The 27,235-nt window shown below is 43.3% G+C and overlaps 1 protein-coding gene across 5 annotated transcripts in view; it reads right to left on the bottom strand.

The window, feature by feature from the left end:
* EVI5L (ecotropic viral integration site 5 like) overlaps nt 1-27,235 on the bottom strand; it is a 60,905-nt gene that overhangs the window by 26,063 nt on the left and 7,607 nt on the right. For all 5 annotated transcript variants that reach the window (XM_081966949.1, XM_081966952.1, XM_081966951.1 and 2 more), the window contains exons 2-8: nt 19,817-20,043; nt 8,853-9,042; nt 8,030-8,254; nt 4,219-4,293; nt 1,446-1,571; nt 1,056-1,199; nt 394-483 (exon numbers count right to left, since the gene is read on the bottom strand). In XM_081966949.1, coding sequence (XP_081823075.1) covers nt 394-483; nt 1,056-1,199; nt 1,446-1,571; nt 4,219-4,293; nt 8,030-8,254; nt 8,853-9,042; nt 19,817-19,998 — 1,032 coding nt within the window. In that variant the 5' untranslated portion in view covers nt 19,999-20,043. The remainder of the gene's footprint in view (nt 1-393; nt 484-1,055; nt 1,200-1,445; nt 1,572-4,218; nt 4,294-8,029; nt 8,255-8,852; nt 9,043-19,816; nt 20,044-27,235) is intronic.

The raw sequence follows: 27,235 nt of genomic DNA on the forward strand, positions 1-27,235 counted from the left end.
TCTCCACCTCTCTTGCTCTGGTCATTCTGGATGCCTCAGGCTGTAGTTCTGAAACTACTTTCTAGCTCTTTTTAGCCAGATATTAAAACAGCTAATTCTGCCTCATCACATGCAACAACAATGAACATCAGTTCAGAAAACAGCCAGGTCTTGGGGTCTTTTAAGTTTTTCTTCTCTGAAAACTGACTTGAGTTTTTACACTTTGGAACCGTGGTTCTAAAAGGCTTACATTTAGTATATTACTGAAATCAGTTTTTTATCTCAAACTATCCTCAATCCTGTAAATCTCTTCATTCGTACAAGCCTAAATATGGAATTGCGGACAGCTGAAAGTTTGTTGTATCAATACTGAACAATCTTTCTTCTAGTCCCACAATGCATGATAGAACTGACCTGCGACATCCCTTCCATGTCCAGTTGCATGAGTTCAGCTTGGTTGAATTGCAGAAGAGCCATTCCTACACGGAAAATTATTTCCAATCCCTAAAAGACGTTACAGAATTTAGATAGACTCCACCTGTAATTGAATTTCCTTTGGTTTACAATAAAGGTCACACAGTCCTTCCTATGTGAAGGGAATTTAATGCTTTAGTCCCCCCCCCCCCCCCGGCTCAACTATCCACTTGCACACACCATTTAAAATGTCCCGTTTCTCCTTTAATCAAGTTATAACAATAATTCTAAAATAAATTTACAGAAGCAAATATTTATTTATTTATATCTCACCAAGCTGGTTTCATACATAAGGCATAACTAGAACTCACAATATTGCTAGAACATACTGTGACAAATCAACCTGAACTATTTATTCAAATATAATTTTTGGAAATAGATGGATCCATGGACAATAAGAATAGCAATGACTACTACCTATGATTGTCTGCCCCACCCTGCCCCCACTAGAAGTAAAAAAAAAGTTGTATTGCCAGTGTACAGCAAGAGAAGAAAGCTGTTGCCCTCATATCCTATTTTTCCTGTGAAAATTTTAACTATCAAATCAGTTATGCAGACCACTCAATTTCTTCCCCTTCTGTATTTTTAATTGCAGATTTTACCTCATACATGAAGATGTCAAATACTCGTGTGGCCACAGGTAGAGGAAAAGTAGTGAGGAAGAGTGTAAGAAACCAAGATGATGCATACATAGAGGTGAGAAAGCTTTGGGAGCGGAAGTGGATATTCAGCTCAGGTAGTTGTTCCTGACAGAAACATAAAACTTAAGTCTTAAAAATATGAAAAAACTCCAGTTAACATTAATTACTACACAGGCATTAAGAGATTTCTCAGCAGAATTCTCAAAGTTAAATAATAGATTCAGCAGCAAACATTCCTAATTATTTGCTAAGCTAATAAGCTCTGGTACTTCAGACTTCTGATGGGTTTTAGGAATTCATCTAAAATAAAGTAGTGCATATTTAAAATCCAATATTTGGTCATTTCTTTACCTGCAGCATGTATTCAAACTGATAGATACAAAGTCCTAACTCGGCCATAGTGGGTTTGAATAATTCCCGTAGTCTATACTCTTGCATCAGCCGTACAAATACACAGAAGGCTTCCTCTTCCGGCATCTAGAAGCAGACAGTGCATGTGCATGAGTAACTTAATGAAGGACAAAAACATTCTGTTCAGTATGGCGCACTCAAAGCCTAGATTTGTCTTACTAATTATGAATTCCATTTTTAAAAAGGGAAGTAAATAAAAGACAAAATAAAACACAAAGAAAAAACTTTAATAATTCAAATTCTCAAAAAATAATTAATAATAAAACAGAGGTTTTTCACACAAGGGTTCTTTAACTGGGTCTGTGCTATTTTTTTTGAAACAGGGGTTCCCAACCCCTGGGATGTGGCCTACAACCAGACTTGGCCTATTTGGAATTAGGCCTGAGTGGCTGGATGGAGAGCATATGGCTGGCTGGTAGGCACTCGTACAAAGCATGCCGGCCCGCTGCTTGTACAAGTTGAGCTGCGCATGTGCATGCTGGCCCACCACTTGTGCAAGGGCTGTTTGTGCACTTGCATGGCCCAGTTCCCCTCTCCCCCTCCAAGCTGGGCTGCCAAGTCACAAAGGTTGGGGATTTCTGCTTTAAAAGAAAGCAGTGTATCAAAACCAACAAAACAGTTGCCTCCATTGTTCAGCTCCAATATATAATAACCCAAGAAAACTGTTTTAAAACAATATGATTACTTAATATGAATGGTTTTGAAAATAATAAGCATAAATATACATTGGAACTTAAGGAACACAACCATGTCTTAAATAGGATGGAGATTAAGGAAGCAATATATGTGACTGTTTTTGCAATATTTTTACTAATGCTACATTCAGGTTATATAATAATGTAATAATAACTCATTTCAATCAATGCAATGCTTTTAAGCCATTGTATTAAAATCAAGCGACTGATTTGACCTATTTATTGCATATACAACACTGCAATGTTTATACCATATATTGTGGTTTTATGTCTTTTTTTCATGCTGTCCTTGAAAAAGATACACATCCAAAACACAGCAGAATAATTTTCTACAAGGACACTTGGCTTTTTTCTCTTAGTTTTGAGCACCTAACCCCTCTAGCTTGATGACTACATGAATACATAACCACACAGTTTCTTGGTAACTGTAGTAAAATGTCTTCCCAATGCCTTTATCAGGGACGTTTTTGTAGTTCCCAATTTATTGATAAGATGTCCTGAAAATCCAGCTCCTAAGCCAGACACAAATCCATTAATTTCCGAATAAATGCCAGCAATTATATTACAATTCATTCTATGTTATACTTTTTCTAGTATAGACTGGAAAAAAATAGGTGCCCCCTACTACAAACTGACTATCAAGAATCTGTAATCTTCAAAATGGCATTTCACTGTGAGGGAAGGTCGAAAGCCTTCCTTTCAAAACAAGGCTGCAGAACAAACCAAGCAACCACTTCTAAAGGATAGAATAAGCTGCTGCCCTATTTCATTTCAAGCCAGTAAAAATAAGTGTGAAACACACATATAAAATTGAACCAGCTTGGCCTCAACAGTTTATTAAAATAGCATATATTAAATGTGCAATGTGAGCAGAATATGATCTATAGAGATTGCCTATTTAAATTCCCTGAAAAACAGAGTACTTAGGGACCTGCTTCTAAGCAAACTTTTTGAATAATGAAAAGCTTTTAAGTAAGTTTATACTGACAAAAATTTCTTTCTATATAAAACCAGAATTAAGCTTGGTCCCTATTTTTAAATAATAAATTCATGCTAAAATTATAGTTTGAGAAACTAGATGAGAACCCAAATCATCCACTTTTAGCCACAGAAACTGAGCAGGTGATATTGGGCCAGTTACTCCCCAGCCTTTGCAAGGTAGTTGGGGACTAAGTGGAGGAGCGTGTGATTAGGTATTCTGCTCTGAGTTTCTGAAAGAAATGTGGGATTAATTTTTAAAAATGCATAAAAATAAATTACAGACTACAGACCTGTAATATTTTATGAGACAATGAACTGATCTAAACATTCCTAGTCTTCCTTCCTCACTCCCCAACTGATCTAAGGCGACTCTGGGTGGCATACAACATTGAAATTTTACAACTCATAAATCCCTCTCAATTCCCAGCAGCATCAATCACACAGCCACCTTGACTGTATTAAAGGGGGGGGGGGAGCTCAGGTTGACAAACAGAACTATGGCCTTCCAGAAAAATTAAGGTAACAGCCAATCTTATATTGAGGGAAATGGGAGAGAGCCATCATAGAGAAGGCCCTTTCCCCTGTCTCACTAAATAAACTTTCCTAATAGTTGGGAATCCCAATATACTTGCCTTCCCACTCTGATGGGCTTGGTGGATGTAGCTGAGGAAGCAATCCTACCAATAACGTGGTCCTAGTTAAAGGTGACAACCAGCACCATGAATTATACCCAGAAGAAAATAAGTAACCAATGTAGCTCCCATGAAAGATGTGATAAATGTGTAAGTCTTGACTTGTGCCGACATAAGCAGGCCACTGAATTTTGAACCAACCGGAGTTTCCATAGACTCTTCAAGGGCAGCTCCATATAGAGCACATTACAGTAGCCCAAACTGGAGATGATGAGGGCATGGGTGAAGAGGACACATTGGTCCAGGAATTGGCGTAACTGGGGCACAATTTGCAGTTACAGAAAGAGCCTCCTCACCATGACGGCCACCTGCTCCTTGAGATTTCTAATGTTAAGTAGCACAAACCTGCATGAGTAGTAGTCCCACGATGAATGCACTACCTTGGCAGTATCCAACCTCACGGTCTACTAGAGAATAAGCCTGAAAGATAAGAATTTTAAGCCAGAAAAAATTTACAGCTCACAATTTAACCATTAATTAACCTGAAAGAGCTAAAACAAGATGTACACAACCATATTTTAAAATATGCATAGACAGTGGAGTAGCGTGGGTTGTCAGCACCCGGGGCAAGGCAAGTAATTTGCGCCCCCTAACCCGTGGCAACCCACGCTACGCCACTGGACTCGGGACATGAAGGGAGCTCTGAAGCAGCCGTCCTCCTTAGCAAAGCTCGCAGCGCCCTCTATAGGCCCGAAGCAGAATCATTTTCTTCCCTCGGTTCTGGGAAAATAGGAAAAGGAAAGCCGCCCAAGGTCTTCACTTGCTCTAATTTAAACGTATCACGTTATTAATGTCCCTCGCCCTGCCCAGCAGTCTTCAAGAGACCCAGATCTGCATTAGAAAACTTTGGCCCTCTTTCGTGCTCTCGACCCCGGGGAAGACCTGCTCGCGTCTCTTTTGTATTAAACGTGGGAAGCGTTCCTTGGCTTCATTCAATTCAAATTCAGCCTTGAAATACATGCAAGTCAACAGCAGAGAGCTGCGAGGGCGAGGGCGCCCCCCCAGATGTTGCGCCCGGTGCGGCCGGCCCCCCCTGCACCCCCCACGCTATGCCACTGTGCATAGATTTTTGTGATGTCATGACATTTAGTCAATGTATTATTGAACAAGGCTTCATGAATCACAGTTCTTTTTATAAGATGTATAAACTTAGCCCTATAATTTTTCTCACCATGATTACTTTTCAGATATTAACTATGGGAAAGTAACGAATCTGAAACTTGATTATCCTGGAAATTTGATATAATATGAAGATATATGAGTGGCAATATGGTAGGAATTAAGATCAATATTTCAAAAAACAACAAATGCAAAATATTGTGGAATTAAGTAGCAGGTTTCACTGAAAAAAGTGCCACATATATTAACCAAGGGATGCATTTCAGGCAATTCTTGGGGAATTTAAGAATGTGTGTGTTCTTTGAATCTGAGACACTCTGAGAAATTATGCAATACAAAGTAGCTGTTTCTGTGCATTCAAATCACTCTTGACTTCTGTTGACCACATGAATAGGATGTATAAGGAACAAGACTATATTGTCAAAATTGTAATAAAAGTTGAAAAAGTTTTAAAATGTTTTGATTTTGTAGGGTTTAACAGCAATTAGTTTCCCAACTTGAATTTATTTTTCTTATGTCTTTGTTTTTGAGTCTCAGGATGTTTTCCATTTCATTCTTGAAATCTAAGATATACCCAAAAGAAGAGAATATCTGTGGCTCAGGGTTGAACTGTGGGGTGTTTGGTGCTCTCTGAGCTTGTTTTCTTGCAGACATTTCATTTTCAAACTAGATAATGTCATCAGTCCTAGAAGGGAACAGAGTTTGCTCTCATTTTACATACTAGAGGCCTGCCCTATCAGTGTTGGTGGAGTGATCTTGGTGGTTCCTTGATTGGGCTGCTTACTGTTAGCTTGTTTGACAGTTCCTTGATTGGATTACTGTTTGTTTCTTGATTGTTGGTGTAATCTTAATCTTGGAGTTAATCTCTGCTCATCTGGGTGTTGATTGCTGCTAAGCAGGTGTTTTGGTCTTTTTAGTTGCTTTTCGGCTGTTCGATTGTCTCTTTTGAATGGTATGTAGATTTTGTTTATGTCTATGTTCCTGTTGATGGCCAATCTGTCTGAGTGCCAGGCTTCCACTATAATTCAAAAAACCACTTTTTTAATGGAACTAACAGTAATGATGATAAATATAGAATGTGATATCTTAATTTTCTTGTACATGTTCCACTGCTCTAATTACAGACACATTTCTATAATAGTAATAGCATTTACAGTTATCTACCACCCCACAGTGCTTTATAGCACTCTCTGGGTGGTTTATAATGTCAGCATATTGACCCCAACAATCTAGGCCCTCATTTTACGGACCTTGGAAGGACAGAAGGCTGAGTCAACCTTGAACCCCATCAGGATAGAATTCCAGGCTGTGGGCAAAGTTTGCCTGCAATACTGCATTCTAACCACTGAGCCATCAGGATTCTTATAAAATTCTGGGAACCCTTTATGGAATTTTGCTGACACCAAAATTCTGGAATGTTAACAATTTGTGGATTTTCATATGTATAAGGGATGGTTTCTAGGAAGATGAGAAACTTGCATGTAGTCTTATAAGGGATGAAGAATTACTAAATTTGTATTGCGATGAATATCAGAAGTCATTTCTTTTCCTCTTCTTCCCCCCTCTTTTCTTGTACTTTCTATGCTTTCTTTTCCTTTCTGAGTTTAGTTTATATTGTCTTTTGTTTAAAAAAAACCCTTTTAGTACTATTGTATATCATTTAAAAAAATAAAAGACTCCTCTCTTCCAAGTACATCTTTATTACCTAAAAAGTATTTCCAAGACTATCAATATCGATTTAGTACAAAAACCCTACAATAGTACTATTGCTCATGAGAGGCAATGATAAAGAGAAGAGTGAAAGAAAAAAATACCTGGCAATACAGGAGACTGTAAATATTGATAGATAGATTGGATATATGCCTACATTAGTCACAACAAAGAAGGAAAACTCTGGATGTTCTAAATAACTGTAATCAAAGGGAAGGTGACTTAATCCTCAATGGTACCTAACACCAATTATACAGTGTGAATGTTGTTGAACCACATGGGATAAGTTATACAATGAGGTGTAAATGAAATATTGCTATGAAAATTCAAGAATCACATGGGAGAAAGGGAACTGGTAAAAAGGAAACAGAGACCAGAGAGAGAGTTTTACTAAAAGTTTGTGTGTATGTGGCTCCCACCACAGAAGGCCAATGGGTGATTTTGGGCCACCTGCACTCTCTTAGTGCCTCACAGAGCTGTTACGAAAAATCAGAGAAGAGTGAGCTATTTCATCTATAGAATCTAATCAACTCGCTGATTATGTAATTGTGAATATATATAAAACCAAAATGAGAGAGTGATAGGCCTTCACAAATTTTCATCAGACTTATTAATTTAAAAAGAAGCCAAGGACACACTGAGAGAGGGTTCTGGAAATTTAAATTCCAGCACTCCTGGAGGGCCCTACTTTTGAAAGGCTAACTTTATAGTATGTCAGAGGCTGCAAAAGAAATATCAAATAGACGAATCTGCCTCATTTGTAGCTATTATACAACAATTCATTTTCTAAATCAATCTCTGCATTTGATCCTCGCTGCATATATAATCTTACAAGGAAAAATAATTTATTGGAATAAGACTATTTTTCCAATTAAATTTCAATATAACTAACATGCAAAGCAGTTTTAGTATGATCTGCAAGGATAATTATCAATTTAGAAATACATTATAAACATCAAGCAAGGATGTCCAAATCAAAACCTGTTTGATTTTAAGTTGAGATGTGACGTTAATTTTACGAAATAGACCTCTATTCCATATAAAGGGATATACAGTGTACGTACCTTGTTTTCTGGAAAATAATACCTCCCCGGATAATAAGCCCAATTGGGCTTTTGAGTACATGCACTAAAATAAGCCCTCCCCCGAAAATATTGCAACACAGCAGCAGCCATTAGGCGACCACACTCGCCACCTCCTGCACCTCAGAACTAATTAGACTTCCCCGAAAATAAGGCCAGTGCTTATTTCAGGGGGTCAAAAGAAAATAAGACCTTGTTGAGGAAACACAGTAATTCTGACAAAAAAGATATTGTCGTAAACTTGCCTTCATAACATTGAAGAGAACCTCCTGTCCCAGACTGTCTTGCCCCTTGAAGAACTCATGTTCAGGGTATGTTCTAGCAATGTCTCTTCTGATTAACTTTTCACAAGGAGAAGACATTTTCAGCAACTCTGAATATTGATTCTTCACTGGCATGTCTGTGGCACTGCACAAAAGCTGCCAAACAATTGCTCGGAAATGGTGAGGGATTCCTTTCCTTATGAGTTCCTAAGCAATGGAGAAAAAAAGACTACAAGATACTCTAAGTGATATTATGCAAAGCTGGTTCACACTTCATTTATTTTCCATATTTCTATAAAGGGATATGGTCAATTTTAAACCCCTGACATAAACTAAGAGTAATACTGGGTACAATGCTGTCATTGCATCCAAAATTACAACACATCAAGAAGGTATCTTAATAAAGTGTCTCTAAATTAAGGTCTTCATACTTATCCTGAGGTTCTTCTGGAATATCTGAAACCATAAAATAAACATTCAATACCTTAGCCAGCTGGCTTTTAGAAAACAATTTGTTTTTCCTCTAGTTCCTACCCTCAACTTTACAGAGTTCTTGCATCACCATTTTACATGCATTTGTTGCAAAGAGCTAGTATTCATGTAATAGTTTATTCTTACATAAAAAGAATTTTGTTTCTCTCTGCCTTGTTTGTCCAAGTCCATAAATATAATTTAGAAATACAGAATAAAAAAGGAATGATTGGATAAGATGCAAGTATATCACATATAACAAATATAAACATGTCTATGACTTACAAGTCTTATAAAATACGTCTATCACTAGAAAGGCAATTGCTTTCCTCACCTTGAGTAACTTCTCTTTTCTTTTCCGCCATTCTTCCCATTCATTGACAATCCTTCCCCATAAGATCCAGGTATCTTCTTCAAGATGGCTCAGATTGGATGACGCTGAAGAACTGGATACCAAAGATGACCCACTATTCCTTCGTGAGCCATTCATAGAGCGTAATGACTTTGAATCAGCTTCCAAAAGCCTTGAAAAATGTAAAAAAAAATATTACTTGTCACTTTACCAGTTACATAACTAGGTTAGAATGCAACAAATGTTCTAGGGCATAATGAAACTTCCACGTAAACAAGCTTCTTCAAACATTTCAACTGAGGCATTATGACACTTGTAGAGATTAGGATTGCCAATCAACATGTTGAAAATTCTCTTGTAATGTTGAATATTCATCAGAAACTCTTCCATCTCTGAAGAGGAATGGAAGGTTACATGCACAAATTTGTAATTTATGCAAATTATTCTGTTTGAGGAGCAGGATAGAGAATATGACAGAACATGGCATACTTCTTTGTTATAAAAGAATTTTAATATATATTTAAAATCAAAGCTATAGAAAAACATCTCTATCTTTAGACTGCATTCTGGCTTTACTAGTTTAAGATGAATGGAAACTGTATTCTGTGACAAAACAAGAAAATTAAGAGTCCCACTTTTTTTGCTTTATTGTTGGTTGATTAACTATCTTGCTGCTGTATGTATTTATCTTTGGATATTTTTATTATTTTACTGTTTTTAATTGTTTTATCAGTTTTATAGTTTTAGAATTCTAAGTCACCCAGAGTCACTTGGCTGAGATGGGCAGTGAAAGAAATTGAATAAATAAAATTAAAACAAACTGAATTCAGTTATTTTTTACAATTCGTTTTCAATTGCATTTTGTACAAGGTTGTACCATGTACCAGTCTGAAAGGATTCTTTCACCTTTTAGCCAAATTGTATACATTTATAGTACTGTACAGTCTGTACAGTACTAGTTCACAGCATAGAGAGAACGTTGGTCTTACCTGAACGTTTTTTTCTGGAGATGTGGAGGGAGGGGTCACAGCAGGGTTATCGCAGCCTGATTGGTCCATTTGACTGAGAGAAAGCTTCTTAACCTTCGGCTTCTCCCGTTGGTTCCCAGTTTCCGCAATGTCACGGTCAGCACCTGTAAATTAAACACAAACAAGGGCAAGCCCCCCCGGGGCCTCCCGATTCTACACCTCCCGGACCCTGTCTAACTAACTAGGGCGGGAATGTGACCCCTCCCTCCACATCTCCAGAAAAAAACGTTCAGGTAAGACCAACGTTCTTTTTCCAGTAGTGTGGAGGGAGGGGTCACAGCAGGGACATACCCACGCTACGTCCCTGGGCGGGCAGACTGGGTCCCAGGTGAAGAATCGGCCACCACCCTCTGAAGGACCCTCCGGCCAAATGATGCCTCAGCCGAGGCATAAACATCCAAACGATAATGCCTAATAAAAGGCGTGGGGGAAGCCCAGGCAGCCGCCCTACAAATATCCTCTAAGGGCGCCCTGGTGGCCCAGGCCGCAGAAGTAGCGGCACTGCGGGTGGAGTGAGCAGTGATCCCTGATGGGGGGGGCTTCCCGGAAGCCCCATAAGCCTCAACTATGGCCAACCTTATCCACCGTCCTATGGTGGAAGAAGACACCTTGCGTCCTAACGAGCCTGGGTGAAAAGAAACAAACAACGCCTCGGTCCTCCTAATGCTCTCCGTTCGCTTTAAGTATATGCGAACCGCCCGGCGGACATCTAGCTTACGCCACACTAACTCCTGCTCCCTCGAAGGGTTGGGACAGAAATTCGGGAGCACGACTTCCTGTGCCCTGTGAAACTGTGAATTCACTTTCGGAATGAACGAAGGATCTAAACGAAGGACCACCCTGTCCTGGTGAATTACACACAGGTCACTGCGGGAAGAAAGGGCCCCCAACTCTGAAATGCGCCTGGCCGATGTAATGGCCACCAAAAACACCACCTTAAGGGTAAGCAGACGCATATGTATTGTCCTAAGTGGCTCGAACGGGGAGCCCGTCAGAGCCTGGAGAACCAAGGTCAGATCCCAGGTCGGAAATCTATGAACCGGAGGTGGACGGATATTAGCCGCCCCTTTCAGAAAACGCTTAATCAGGGGGGAACGGGAAAGAGTCGGAGAACCTTCCCCCCCCAAAATGGTGGCCAAGGCCGCCACCTGTCGCCGGAGAGTATTATGCGACAAGCCGTCCTCCAAACCCTTCTGGAGGAATTCCAACACATCCGGGACGGTAGCCCTAGAGGGATCCAACCCCAGTGGAACACACCATTTTGCAAACGCCTTCCACGTGGCGTTGTAAATCCTAACCGTGGAAGGCCTCCTAGACGCCTCTAAGGTGGCTATGACTCCCGATGATAGCCTCCGCCCCCTCAAAATCCCCCGTTCAAGAGCCAAGCGGTCAGATGAAGCCACTGTGGCTCTGGGTGATCCACGGTACCCTGACGCAGAACGACCTCCCCTGGGGGAATCCTCCATGGATCTACGACCGACAGCTGGACCAGGTCCGCGAACCATGGTCTCCTCGGCCAATACGGGGCTAGCAGGATAACGAGAGCCCTCTCTGTGACTACCTTCCTTATCGTTCGGGGAATGAGGGGAAGGGGAGGAAATGCATAAAGAAGGCCCGGAGGCCACCGGCTCCTGAGGGCGTCCGCTCCTTCCGCCGAGGGAGTCTGGAAACGGGTGAAGAAACGCGGCAGCTGGGCGTTCTCGGGTGAGGCAAACAGGTCCACCAGCGGCAAGCCGAATCTGATGCAGATCTTCCGGAACAGCTCCGTGCCCAGTTGCCACTCGCCCTCGTCCAGAGTCGTGCGGCTCAGCCAATCCGCCTGGAGATTCGACACTCCCGAGATGTGTTCCGCTACGATCGAGGCCAAATGCCTCTCCGCCCATAGGCCCAACAACTGTGCCTCCCGCCAGAGAGCGCGGGAGTGGGTGCCCCCTTGGCGATTGACATGGGCCTTCGCCGCCACATTGTCCGTGAGCAGGAGAACATGGCGCCCCCGCAAGTGATGACGAAAAGTCCTGAGGGCAAGTCTGGCGGCTTTCAGCTCCAGCCAATTGATGTTGTGGCGGAGATCCGAGGCAGACCAACGTCCCTGGGTCATGTCGGAGTCCATCAGGCCCCCCAGCCGAAGAGGCTGGCATCCGTCGTCACTGTGACTCTCTCGGGCTCCCAAAAACAGGCCCCCTGTTGCAGCGCTGGGGACAACCACCACCGAAACGAGAGCCTCACCTCCACCGGTAGAGGAACTGGCCGCAAGGAGTTGCTCATCATCCTTCTCTGGACTGGGATTAAGGCCCACTGGAGAGGTCGCAGGTGGAGCCGGGCCCAGGGCACTATCCCTATGCAAGAGACCATCTTCCCCAGGAGTTGAGACAAGGTCAGGATGGAAACAGACCGTCTTTTTTGTACGGAGGAGACCAGCTGGCGTAGGCTGGACAAGCGTTCTGGAGACAGGCGGACCCTCCCTGACTCTGAGTCTATCACTGTCCCTAGGTGTAGGATCTGCCTGGATGGGGACAGGTGGCTCTTGGGAAAGTTCACGGAAAACCCCAACGCCTGAAGCCAACGGATCGTCAGCCGAAGATCCGACTTGGCTCTGGATAGGGACCCTGCCTGAACCAGGACGTCGTCCAAGTAGCACTGAAGTCTCACCGGAACGGAACGCAGGTAAGCCGCCAGTGCTGCCAGGACTTTGGAGAACGTCCGTGGAGCTGAGGCCAGACCAAACGGGAGAGCCCGGTACTGGTAATGCCCGCCCCGGTGAGAGAACCTGAGATAACGCCGGTGAGACTGAAGGATGGGGACATGGAGATAGGCCTCCGTCAAATCTACTGAGGCCAAGTAATCCCCCTTCCGAATGCCCTGCAAAATGGATTTCAGGGACGCCATCTTGAACCGCCTGTATACTAGGTAGCGGTTCAGGCGTTTCAGGTTGAGGATCGCCCTCCAACCCCCCGAGGATTTTGGAACTACGAACAGGTGGGAGTAGAAGCCCAGACCCCTCTCCGGCTCCGGAACGACCTCCACCGCCCTGATTTCTAGAAGATGGGCGACTGCGAGGTCCATGAGGTGACGCCGCTTCGGATCCCGAGCCGGGGGAAAAACTTTGAAAAAACTTGGGGGTTTGGAGAGGAATTCTAACCTTAGGCCGTGGCGAACGGTCGCCCTGACCCAACCATCTGACGTGATCTGATCCCACTCGTCCGCATACAGTGCCAGGCGGCCTCCGATGGGATGACTCGGGTTCGAGTCATTTCCCTCTGCGGAAGGGGCGGCCGCCCCCCCCACGAAAGGGCCGCTTGGACTGCGGCTGATACCTAGAACGGTCCTGAAAACTCTGCCTATTGAATGACCTGTCCTGCCTGTACGGTTGGTATCGCTGGTCCTGATCCCTGTCATAAGACCTGAACTGGGGCCTGCGATAGGGATGACTACGGGACTCCGCCTTCTTGGTGGATGTAGGCATAACCTTCTTTTTATCTTTGTTTTCCACCAAAAACGGGTCTAAGGAAGCCCCGAACAAATTTGGACCCTCAAAGGGGGCAGCTACTAGATCCCACTTGGCCTTATAGTCCATCTGCCAGTTCCTGAGCCACAGGAGTCTACGAGAGGCCACAGAGGTGGCCAAAGCACTTGAACCAAATCTAACAGCGTCTAGGGTCGCATCAGCCGAATACTGACACGCTGCCATTATTTTAGCCAAATCCTGGTGTACCCGCTCATCTTGGATCGGAATACGATCCTGAAGCTGGCGAAGCCACATAACCGTTGTACGGTTGAAGTACGAGGCGGCAGCCGCCGCCCGCACCGCCCATGCTGAGGCCTTGAAATTTTTACGTAAAGTGAGCTCCGCCCTCTTGTCCTCTGGTTTAAGCTTGTCTGCCGCGTCCCCCGAAACCACCGGGGAAGATGAGACTAAAGCTGCTATGGGCTGATCTATACTCGGAAGCTGAATAGCCTGCACAAACGACTTTTCCATGTTATAGGCGCGACGGTCGTTGCTGCCAGGCGGGGAAAAGTTAGAAGGACGGGCCCACTGACTAGTAGCTACCTCCAAAAACAGGGGAGGAGCAGGGATCTCCTCCTTATTGGTGGCTGTCGCTGAGAACATGACCATGTCTGGATCAGTGGGCGGCGGGACTGTGGGGTCCCCAGTGCCCACTTTGGTGGTCCTCCTAGCCTTTTTAAGCAAAGGTTTGAACATGGCCTGGAGGAACAGGTTTGAGGAACGAGGCGGCTCGGGGGCCGCATCCTCCTCCTCCGAAAACCCCCAATCATCCCTCCTTGCCTCCCCCCTTGAGGAGACTTCACTCATGAGGGAGGGGGAGGAAGCCCTAGACCTAGATCTACCAAAAGGAGTAAGCCTACTATGATGATACGGCCTGTCCCTTTGGGCTATGCCCCTAGAGATGGCCGCGGAAATAAGCCTTTTGAGGTTCTCAGGGAGGTGTTCCAGATCCTCCTCATCGCCCTCTGAATCATAATCTGGTGCCACATGGCCCCTGCTACGTTTACTGCCCCTACTCGGGCCTGCAGAGGTACCCTCCAGTGGGTCCTCCCTATCTGCCCCTCTAGTCCCCCGGGAAGGAGAAGGAGAACGAGGATCCCCCCGCCCCTGACTCCTATCAGATCTACATGAGGAGGCAGATGAAGATGAAGGGCTAAACCCCCTGGCCACAGGAGGAGAAGGGCAGGAAGCCAAAGGACGTGGAGATCTGGATCTAGGCCCAGGATCCCGGGCCTGCCTTTTCTCAGCCCTTTCAATAACTTTTTCAATGGCCCTGGATCGCCTGAGCTCATCTCTCTGCAGAGCCCTTGAAGGCCTTTCCTCCGCGCAAGGCCGAGGAGCTCGAGGCCTAACTGTGGGGGTGGGATCCGCCCTATCTTCGCCCGCCTGAGATGGCGTGGCCTGCTGGGACTCTGATCTCTCCGCCATCGCCCCACTCACGTGCTCCAGGTGAACAGACCGAAAAACCAGGGAAATAAGCAGCCACAGCCCTTTAGCCGGTGAGAAACGCCTGCTCCGGGTTCCCTGCGATGCTGCCACTCGCCCCAACACGTTCCTCCGGCCTCTACGTGCTGCAGGCCCAGCCACGTGTGTCAAAATGGCCGCCGGCTTCTTTGGGCGGTCCTCCGACAAAGCGCGCCCAAAAAAATGGCCGCCGACCTCAACTGACGCTTCCTGAGCCTCTGGGCGGCCGCTCGCAAGCTCGCCGCCCCGATCCTAGCCAGCACTCACTGAGGGAGCCTAAAAAACCCCGTAGGCAATAAAAACTCTTCCGCGCCTCTGCCGCGAGCTGCAACCGGCCCCAGGATTAAGGCGACTTGAAAAGAAGCCGATCTGCCGCTTTCGCGCCGAAAAATCCCAGCGCGCTGCGGCTCCAGTCAATTTACACGTGTCGCTGCAAACTAGGCAGCAAAAGAAGGTAACAGGATCGCCCAGCACGCCCGAGACTCCAGGCATCAGTCCGGGCGATCCCCTTGGGAGAGGGAAGGCATGGAACGCCCCCCCCCCTGTCTCTCAGCCTTCCGAGGGCAGTAACAACAGCCCTGCAAGGCAGACCAACTATAAAAAAATCTGTAAATTTAGAATGTTCAATTTTTACTAAATCCAATACTAAAATAGCTATAAAAACTCTCTAACTAGGAACCAAACCTGAGTCTTGGACCTTGACTGAGAGGAAACTGGGAACCAACGGGAGAAGCCGAAGGTTAAGAAGCTTTCTCTCAGTCAAATGGACCAATCAGGCTGCGATAACCCTGCTGTGACCCCTCCCTCCACACTACTGGAAAACAAAATGATTTTGTTTATTCAGATTCTCACTACTTTCATTATATAAGATTTTTCACTACAATAAAGCATTTGATGTTACATTGCCACAACACAATCATATAGCAATCAAATAAGGTATTAATAGAAATAAGCTAACCAAAGGATGTTTACTCGTTTGCATGTTTTAAGCAACTGTCAAATCCAGGCATACCAATTAAATGAAGGCAAACTCAAACTAGGATTCCCACTAATAGCTGGCTCGGTACTGGATTTGGATCTATATAAGCCAAATTCTATTCTTAGTTTGGATGGAGCTTGAGCAACACTAATATACAATATATAAAATAAAATATTAATAAATAGGTAATCATTCATCCATCCCTATTCTTTCCATGTCTGATTTAGCATTTATGCTTTAACATCTATCTCATGGGAAATACAATAATTAATACAAGGGAAAACATTTAATTTCTTTGGAACAAGTATCATTTGATTTTGTGAATGAGAAGTAGTCAATCCTAACTAAAATATTACCAAATTGCACCTCTGGCTATCTTTTGATATTCTGGAGGTACTGAAGCTGAATGCGATAGAAAGCTCAAGGAGACTATAAAATGACTTTTAATCATTAATAAGAGTGTTCATTCTCTGCAGAGATTGTTACACATGATTAAAGTTAATCACGAAATGAAACTGCTGGTTATAAATGGGAGGGCTGACCTGATATATATTACCAAAACTTAGCTGAACATCAGTGGGTGGGTGAGTTCCCTCTCCAAAATATGCCATTCTAGGTTGCAGGTATAGCACCAACTATGATTCCAGAGATAGGGTTGAGGCACAGCTATTAAATCTCTGGCAGCATAAAAACGAAGTCCAGTTTTTGTTCCATAGCAGTTGTAATGTGATCTGCTATTGTGATATGTTGATATCAGGATCATGGATAGATCACTCCTGTCAACCCCACTAATTAGCCCAGACTAAGAAAACAACTCCCCAGGAAGACTAGAACTATTATTGAGACTGGGTATAATAATAGAACCTTCCAAGTCTGAATGTGACGTCCCCTAAATTAGGAAAATGTCTGCCTTGGCCACTTCCAAATACTATCTTGTTGCTCTGAACTTAAAATGTTTCAGCCCATTTTGCCTAGCTAATGATTCCTGCATACCTTCATCAAGGTCATCTTCCTTACTATCTACAACTCTCCATCAGCCTTGGGGGTTCTCTGCAGCTATTCACCACTGTGCAAAAGGAGGGCCTGATTTGATTTGATCTGTTCCAGGCAACTGATTAACATGAAAACATTCCAGAGGGAACTTCATGGTTTTGTTGAAGCTTGGTTGCATGGCTTTAGATGTAGCCTGGAGTGAATAAGCAACAACAGTCTTAAATTGGATCACATCTGGGCAGACCCTGTGATTCTGGACCTTGGTTTTCACAAGTACCCCAGGGGCTGAAAGGACACAAGATATACCTCGAGCACCACTGGAGGAAAATTAAGTGTGATCCAAACCAAGTAGATGAGAACATGGTTTACCTTTTACCATTAAAAGTGGGGGGGGGGGAAATACTTCTTTGCTCTTATTGAATCTGTAGAGAGCTGAGCAGCAGCCCTTTTGGATAACTAGTTCCTTTATTGGTAAGGCGGAGGCCCTTGTAAGATCACTTGAGGATTATTCTAGACATCTGACAGATCAAGTTACTCAAATTTGCTTAGAGGTGAACTCTGGCTGGAGAAGCCCTGTGAAACTGACAGAGGCATGGGAAGGGATGGTTCCATTTGTTCTGAAAGAAGCGGTGATTTGTGTCTTCCTGAAGAAGTCCTCCTTGTAGCCAACTATACTGGATAGTTTTTATCCAGTTTTCAACCTTCCCTTTTTAGGAAGTAGAGTATCTGGCTGTATCCAGTTGGGTTTCAGGTCAGGCTGTATTACTCAGATGGCACTGATCATACTAGATAGGTAATAATAGAGTGGTGGATCAATCCTGAACCTTCTGATTCTTTTGAAAGCTTTCAATATTGACAATGACATTGATTGGGGTATTATTCTGCACTGGCTCAGGAAATTGAGAAAAGTGAGGCAGAGTTCTGCAGTGGTTCTCCTTTGGAGGCCAGTCCCAGGTGGTACAGATGGGAAAAGGATAGGTCTAGCCCTAGACCTTTGATATGTGAGGTGCCACAGTGCTCAACTCTCCCTGTTCCTATTCATCATTTACATGAAGTCACTAAGCGAAGTTATCTATTGCCATGGGGTGAATTATCCTCAGAATTTATGCTTTGCAGTTATATATCTCTTGTGCAGGTTGTACGAGTGTTGCCATAAGGTTTTTATCCAGTGCCTGGATGCAATGAAAGACTGGCTGGGAAGAACAGGCTGTAACTCAGTCTTAGCAAGACTGTATGACTGTGGGTTTTTTGGGTCCCTTGGAACTGCAGATTCTCCATCTTTGGATCTGAATGGGTAGCACTCTCTTAGATAGAACTGGTGCACAATTTAGAGTCTCTCATGCAGTGGCACATACAATTTTGGCACCACAATATTCACCAATGCAACATCACTGCTACAAAGTTGCATTGGCTCCTGGGCGTAATTGAGGAACTAGGGAGATGAAGAGCAAGGAGGAAAAGAAGGGGGTCTGATTCAACAGCAGCACACCCAACCTGACACTTCTTAACATCTCCCTGGAAAATGAGCACTCCCTACCAACCCTGCTGGCACGTGCATTATTGCTTGAGAGATATATGCCCTCATGTTCCTCATTCTCTCCCACATTTGTCATCACATCCTTGAAGTTTTCAGTATCTTCCTATTTAAGGAGTAGAAGCTGAACTGGCTTTAAAAACTTAAATTTGTTGCCATATGTACAACCTGCACACCCACTTGTGGCAGCCCTGGGTATCAGATTTGCTGGGGGAGAGAATGCTCCAGGTCCACTTTCTGAGACAATGTCTTATGAAACTTAGACGTATGTCTCCTCTGTTGTTGCTCCTGGCCTTGGAACACAGCAGTCTCAACTGTATTGGCTTTCTAGAAGCCTATGAAGACCCAGCTGTTTTTTTAGGCTTTACAACCAGGATATTAACAGGAGCCCAATAGAATTGTTGACTTGTGAGCCATTTTAAAGCACCTTGGTTATAATATGATGATTGTCCTTATTTTAATGGCATTATACATTTTTATATCATTTTTATTAATACAGGTTTTTAATGTATTGTTTGTTAGCCATCCAATATTAATTAAGATGTATGGCAGAGGTGTCAAACTGGAGGCCTGTGGGCCAGATGCATCATACACAGGCCACGCCCACTCCAGCTCACGTGATGGCAACGTGATGTGGTGAGTTTGACACCCGTTATGTATGGTAAAATAACTTATCCAAGAAAAAGATATTGAAAATAAAGAGTTAATAATGAAGCTGTTATTTTTTTAATGCCCAGTAACAATATTTTCAGATAAATTACAGGGAAGAATCAGAACTTTTTGTCATCTATGATTGTTGTTCTTTGGGTAATAAAGATCTATTTAGCATTTAGAATAGAATAACAGAGTTGGAAGGGACCTTGAAGGTCTTCTAGTCCAACCCACTGCTCAGGCAGTAAACCCTACACCACTTCAAAGAAATGATTATCCAACATCTTCTTAAAGACTTCCAGTGTTGAGGCATTCACAACTTCTGGAGACAAGTTGTTCCACTGGTTAATTGTTCTAACTGTCAGGAAATTTCTCCTTAGTTCTAAGTTGCTTCTCTCCTTGATTAGTTTCTACCCATTGCTTCTTGTTCTGCCCTCAGGTGCTTTGGAGAATAGTTTGACTCCCTCTTCTTTGTGGCAGCCCCACAAAGATATTGGAACACTGCTATCATGTCTCCCTAGTCCTTCTTTCTATTAAACTAGACATACCCAGTTCCTGCAACCATTCACATGTTTTAGCCTCGAATCCCCTAATCATCTTTGTTGCTGTTCTCTGCACTCTTTCTAGAGTCTCAGCATCTTTTTTACATCATGGTGACCAAAACTGAATGCAGTATTCCAAGTGTGGCCTTACTTAACTGGAACATTTGACAAATGTTTAAATATTAAACTATTTATATCCTCTGGCTTTCAGTCAGTATCAGAGAGGTACTGGATCTTCAGAATGTCCTACCTGTTTTGTTCTTCCAACTTGGCTAACAGTTCCAACTCATCTGGGCTCAGGTTCTCAGAATCGGAAGTAGGGGAACATGCAGGCATAGAGTTGACAGAAGAAAGTGCTTCATGGGAAGAAGAGTCAGGGCTGATGGCTGGACTTGCCATCTCCAGCAATTTGAGAGTAACAGGAATGTTCATTTAGAAAGTATTTGGAGACAGTGATCAGGAAAGTTAAGGAATCACCTGTAAAAGACAACATAGTACTTAAAACAGCAATGGTTTTCTCCCTTCTTTGTAATTGATGCCAAAATAAGCTGTTCACAAGATTGGAACATAATTGTTCTAGTTCAAGACTAAATTGCTACTACAGACAAAATAAGAAAGAAACAGTATAACAAATAACCAAGGGTTATTTCTTTTTACATTTATTTTGGGAAGAAGCATTTCTTTTCAGATAATCACGCGGATTTCCCCAATAATCCTTACGAACATTTGACTGCAAAAATTGTAAAATACTCAGAGAATGTGAATTGCTTTTCCAAAGACAAGCCACTATAATTTGAATGTAAGTCACACATTTTATCCTTACCAAACACTCAGGACAGCTCATTGTAGTTTACAGCAGAATTAATATTATGAATGTTCTAAAGCCTTCTTCAAAAAAACATCCACATATTCACACTTTCTGCTTGTAGCATTAAACTAAAAAAAAAACACAAGTAAAAACTGGTTTCTCTTAGAGAGTAACTAAGTTAATATAATTCATACAACCCAGAAGTGGTATTTAGCAGGTTCAGACCAGTTCTGGAGAACCCATAGCGGAAATTTTAAGTAGTTCGGAGAGCCAATAAATACCACCTCTGACTGGCCCCGCCCCCATCTATTCTCTGCCTCCCGAGTCTCAGCTGATCAGGAGGAAGTGGGGATTTTGCAGTAACCTTCCCCTGGAGTGGGGAGGGAATGAAAATTGTACAGTATCCTTCCCCCTGCCACTCCCACCAAGCCCCTCCCACAGAACTGGTAGTAAATTTTTTGGAATCCCACTGATACTACCGTAGATCAATATAATTAATTTGAAAATTATGCAAAAACTACTGGAGTAATTTAGAAGTGCTGCTGCTGCTTGGAACTAAGACAGCTAAAGTACCACATCATAAATGTAGATTACATTTCTCTTTCACAGTTCCGTTTCATTCTCTCCTGACTTTAATCAGACTGGAGAAAACTTATATTGTGGAGTTTTGATGAAGAAAGCGTGTCAAGAAATCTGCCAAGCACTAATTTGTGGAACCATTTCTCCCAGATGGTTTCTGCTCACCCTATCAGATAGGGTAGGCTAGATATTCACCAGATCCCACTGGGGAAGCAGTGTCACCTGGTGGACCCCAGGAAGCATGCCTTCTCTGTCAGGGTGCCTTCCTCATGGACCAGCCTCCTAATGAGATACAGATAATCTCAACCCTGTGGGCCTTCAAAAGGGCTGTGAAGATCTGACATTTTTCTCCCTAGGCCTTATGGTCAGAATGTTAATAGAGTACTGCCATGGCTGTAGATACCGTACATTTGATATGGATGTGATCTTTTCTTTTTTTTTTGGGGGGGGGGGTTGACTCAGTTTCTTTTTCATAGATTTCTACCATTTGATTATTCTTCTTTTTCTGTTCATCACCCAGACTTTTCTGGGTAGACAGCTATATACATTTGCTAAATAAATAAGTGAATACACTTTCAGACTTTTTGATTTGATTTATTCCAGCCTTGTAAATAATTTTACTTGGTGTTTATCTTATTTGTTTTGTTGAATTGGTTGGTCATTTGGTGGCTTTTGCTGTTTCATGCACAATGATTCTACTTTAGCCTAGTATCACCATGTTGATATCTAGCCACTGTCTTGTACCTGCAAGCATACTGCTCCACCAAATAAGTACAAAGAAAGAAGCAAGGGGACTTGAAGAACTAACGTGGCCAGCTAGTTGGTGTGTTATGTTTTGTGACACATAAATACAGGAAGCATCTACTTCATAACTCCTGTAAATTCTTAGTCCCATAAGTACTTAGCACATAAATCTAGTCATTTGGAACAACTATCAATTGTTCTGATATAAGACACAAAGAAGATTTACCTTTTCTTTTTCTTTTTTTTAAAACAAATTTAAACAAACATTTAATTGAGAGGATATGTGAAAAAAGTAAACCCTTACAGTAGTATTTTTGAATATTGATTAATATTCTGCCTTTCCTCCAAGTTGGTATAAATAATTGTCACACCTCCAATAATTTTTGATAAGGTTACTTGCTGCACAGGGTAGTTAATTCATAGTGAATCTTTATGGTCTAAAGGTCACATGGTGCTAGTCTCCCAGTCATAGCTTAATACCTGAACCATTACACCACACTGGTTCTCAAGACTTGTGTTCTGATACTTAGAGAAGCATTATTTTAATAAACATTAATTAGTTTATATTTAAAACATCTTCTATTTGAATCCTGCTTAAATCATTATCAGCTCTTGGAGGAAGGAGGAAGGGAAGTGAGCCCTGGGCCTCATCTCTGCCTCCTTCCTCGAGAGCTGGCTTTGGGGACGGCCAGCCTCTCCCGTCACTGCACCCTTCACTCGCCTTTCACCCAGAGGATCTGCCAGCGGGGTGCCTGCCATCTCATTTCCCAAGAGAAGCTCGGGAGAGACATGCAAATGGCAGCAACTCGAGGCTCCTGAGGATGATGCTGGACACCAGGGGTGGCAGTGGTGCATGCTGCTCCTGCTGTTGCTGCTCCTGGTAATGCAGGCTTCATGGAGAGCATTAAGTTGCAGGCGCATCGATTCCAGCAACTGCGTTTTCCCTTGAAATTTGCGGTCCCGGCAACCCGAAGGAGACATTCTCCCAGCGGCATCTCAGGCACTTAGCCGCGAGGGAGTGAGGATGGCTGGCCGCAGTTTGGCACCTCCCACTCCCCTCAGATCATCGAGGAGCCTCACACGCCTGCTCGCTCACATGGCCTGCGTGCTTAAAATTTCTTAATGTAGTAGGGTGGGGGAGATTGGAGTGGGAGGTTAAATAAACAAATTTGGCTTTGCTTCCTTGCGCGGCAAGAGAGAAAGGTGCCTGAGACGCCACTGGGAGAATGTCCCCTTCGGGTTGTCCCTTAGCATCTCCCTGCTGCCCCCCTTGCCTCTTTTTTTTTTTTAATAATAAAATTTTATTGGGTTTTCAACATTTATAGGGAAAAGGGTAAATGGACAGGTCTACAAATTTTGGCAGTTGCAAAATGTGAAAGGCGCCCCTCCCTCCATACCCATAGTATACATTTATATATAATGCATTGGTATATAATTGATTACAATCAGCATATTAGTTCTATTACTAAATTCAATCAGATTAAACATTACAGTATAAAATCCAAGTATAATTCCATTATCACTTTCGGTCAATTTATAATAATATGATTTTCTTGTTTATTTTTGTGATCTGAGTCTTCTTGCTATTGCCCCATCTCCCTCCACTGGCAGAGCTCTGGCCCCTCCCGTGTCCTGCGTGTCCGTTGTAATGTCTGGTGTTTTCTCTAGGAGTGTTTTATTTTTTTCCATAAAGGCCTGCGCCTCTATGGGTGAATTGATTCTGATTCTTGTCTCCTCCCAGAATATCAGCATACCTTCAGGCATCAACCATCTAAACCACACCCCTTTCTGGTATAATTTATTCGCTAATTGCGAATAATTCTTCCTTTTTTCTCTAATCTTCTTAGGGATCTGCTTCAGAATGGTTATCTCCATATCATGATATGTCAATGCTTGCCCCCTTTGTACACCCAGAATTTCATCTCTTGTGCTTTTTCTAAGAAATTTAATGTGAACCTCCCTGGGTACATTGTGTGTTCTAGCATAAGCTGAGTTCACTCTATAAACCAGGTCTATATCCCACCCCATCTGTTGTTTTTCTTTGTGTGTGTAGTCAGCCAGGATGTTTGTCATGATGTCCCTTATGTTTTCCCCATCTTCTTCTATAACATTTTGAAATCTAAGATAATAGGACATTCTCTCAAATTCTAATTTCATCTGTTGGATGTCAAGATCTTTGTTCCCTTTCTGCACAGCTTCTACCACCCCCTTCACCTCCTCCACCCCCCCCCCCTTCCACAAGGTTCAGTCTTTGTGAGTTCTTATAAATTTGGGCTTGATTTTCTTTAATTTCATCTTTCATTTCCCTTAGCTGTTTCTTGATTTCCTCCTGGCCCTGTAAAATTTGTTGAAGCATTTGTTGAAAGTCCATCTCTGTAGTCTTGGGTTGCATCAGTTCTGTTATCTTTGACTGTGTGGCTGGACTGGATGTTGCAGATGTTGGAGCAGACGTGGCAAAGCCAGGTTTTCCAGGAGGTGGTCTTTTGGATGCCATCCTTTATAACGTTAAAAGTTCAGTCCATATATAAGATAAACAGTTAGAAAAGAAGGGTAGCCAGGTGAATTCCGGGAGCAGGAGAACCAGGCAGAAGAGAATCTCTCTAATAAGTCTGGCAATAGATGAAAAGTTTCCCCTAGAAAGTTCAAAAAATACCAATCCACAAGAGTTTCCTCTGGGAGACACGGAGACAAGGACCGGAAGCCTGAATTTTAAAGGTGGAGTCAGGTTTCACAGTTCATAAAGACAACGGAAGTGTGCCATCTTGCCCTGCCAGTTTTGGGCACAGAGGCATAACAAAGTTTTTAAAAAAGTTCCAGAAGTCCTCAAATCACAGTAATATATAAAATTAAATTGAAAAGAAAATCATCTCAACCTGGGTGAGGCTTCATTCGTTGGCTCTCCCCCCTCCTCCTCCCCCGGGGGCTGAGAGCAAAATTGTTCCTCACCGCTTGTCCAAGGGGGGGGGGGAAACCCCCCTCCCTCCAGCCGCGCCTCCAACTTGCTCCGAAAGTTGTTTTAAAGAAAGCTGAATAATCCTTCGTGCAGAATAGGGAGTGAAGAGAGAAGCAACCTCACCGCACCGCAGCTGCGTCCTTCTATTGTTGCATTCTCCGGTCGGCTTTAGCGAGGCGCGAGGCGCAGAAACGCGAAGCGCCCTCCGATCTTGCTCCCCGGTGCCTTGGGCGCGCGAGAGACCTCCCGCCGGCCGCCGCCGCTGCAGGAGACCCCTGCGATGCCGCCCCTCCGGCAGGACCCCTCTGCGGGGTGTCCTGTGCCCCCCAAGGAGTGGGGAAGCCCACCGGGGAGCCAGAGCGGGCAAAGAGCTGCCCGTCGCCGCCGCCGCCGGAACCGGAACTCCCCCCCTTGCCTCTTAGCGCCCTCCTGCTGCCCCCCTTGCCTCCTAGTGCCCCCCTAAATCATCCCACCGCCCCCCAGAGAGGTGTACCGTCCACTTTGGAAACCACTGCCCTAGAACCTTGTACCCCTTAATCACCCAGTTTGGCCTGCATTATAATGATAGTTTAAGAAATTGTAGCAGGGGTGTCAAACTCGATTTCATTGAGGGCTACATCAGAGTTGTGTTTGAACAGGGGGGCCTGGGGTGGGTGTGGCTAGCTCAACATCACTTGTATTGGGGGCGCCTGTGGCAGTCTGAGCGCTTTGCCAGCGAAAACAGGCTCCCAAGCTCCATTTTTGCCTGCGAAAGCCTCCTGCAAGCTCTGCCAGTGAAAACGGAGCTTGGGAGGGTGGCCTGCAGCTCTCATGAGCTCCGTTTTTGCTGGCAGAGGCACTGCGAGCTGGTCCTTCACTGTTTCCAGGGCGGCCCCAAGGGTCAGATCTAATCACCCGATCCGCCCCCTGGCCTTGAATTTGACACCCCTGAATTAGAAGCACTGATTAAATTAGACAAAGCTATGGGATGGGATGTTATCCCTGTAGAACTTTTCAAAATTAATATTCACTGATGGCCACAAATTTTAGCAGCCCTTTTCTTTTGCCATCGATTCCCTGCTATCATTTCAAAAGACCCACAATTACAATTCCCAGTCTAAGAAAAACCCACAAATAGGCTAGGGTTAGAACTGGCAAGTCTAAAACTGACCAATGCCTGAATTTCAACAGCTGGCAGAAAAATACTGTGGCAACCTTTATGGGGCTCTTCATGCTGCTTTTATTGATCTTGAATTTGTCTTTGAGTATATCCCAAATGACAAGACTTTGGAAAAAGCTAGACATTTCAGTCCTAAATCAAAGGTTTTATCTTCAGATGTGAAAACTACACAAAAACAGTTTTCTTAAGGTCGGTTGAAATACCCAAGGACATTTGACACAAAACATCTCTGAAAATAAATGAATGAAAGATTTATTATAAAGTTTTTTCTTCTCTAGAAGTCACAATCTTACAAAGCAGATTGTGTGATTGACTTAAGGTGATATATTGTCCATAAGGTCTAGCCCCCTTAGCTCTATTTGATCAACATCACTTCAGGCATACAATTTTCCTGGAATCAAAATCAACGGTTGCAGCCTTTTAATTTCTTATGGCATCTGTTACATACACAAAGTCAGACTTTATAAAACATGTCCACAGGATACTGATAAACAATTACATTAGCAGAACTCTTGTGCAATCAGAAATTCAACTAAAATTTTCATCCCATCCTATTTTTAGTGATTTGTTCTCAAGGCACCAAAGTGACTTTTCTTTAATCTGTTTGAATGTTTTGCCCTCTGTAATTATGCAAGGTAAATTTGATAGGGTCCTACAAGACATGTCCATATTTTTCTTGATTTGTAGAGCCAATGGTGTGTGTACTATACAAGGACCCCCAAATTTTCTCACAACACCTCTTTCTAATGAAATACCCATGTAGAAAACTTTTGTGTTAAATATCTTAGATTTAAGGTGAGAAGATTGTCTCTGAAACTTGGATATTAGGTCACAAATAATGTTAGAGGTGCTACAAAAGTATGCTTCCATGTTTAGATTTAACTTCATGATTATCGATTTTCCAACTCCTTTCTCATTTTCCATTTCAAAGCTTACTCTTGTATCTTTAAGCATTCTTTTTATCTTCTATATACTACAATACAATAATACAATAATACAATAGTAGAGTTGGAAGGGACCTTGGAGGTCTTCTAGTCCAACCCCCTGCCTAGGCAGGAAACCCTATACCGTTTCAGACAAATAGCTATCCAACATCTTCTTAAAGACTTCCAGTGTTGGGGCATTCACAACTTCTGGAGGCAAGCTGTTCCACTGATTAATTGTTCTAACTGTCAGGAAATTTCTCCTCAGTTCTAATTTGCTTCTCTCCTTGATTAGTTTCCACCCATTGCTTCTTGTTCTACCCTCAGGTGCTTTGGAGAATAGTTTGACTCCCTCTTCTTTGTGGCAACCTCTGAGATATTGGAATAATGCTATCATGTCTCCCCTAGTCCTTCTTTCTCTTAAGCTAAACATACCCAGTTCCTGCAACCGTTCTTCATATGTTTTAGTCTCCAGTCCCCTAATCATCTTTGTTGCTCTTCTC

The sequence above is a fragment of the Natrix helvetica genome (assembly GCF_964273705.1).
Source record: "Natrix helvetica genome assembly, chromosome: 1".
Lineage (NCBI taxonomy): Eukaryota > Metazoa > Chordata > Lepidosauria > Squamata > Natricidae > Natrix > Natrix helvetica.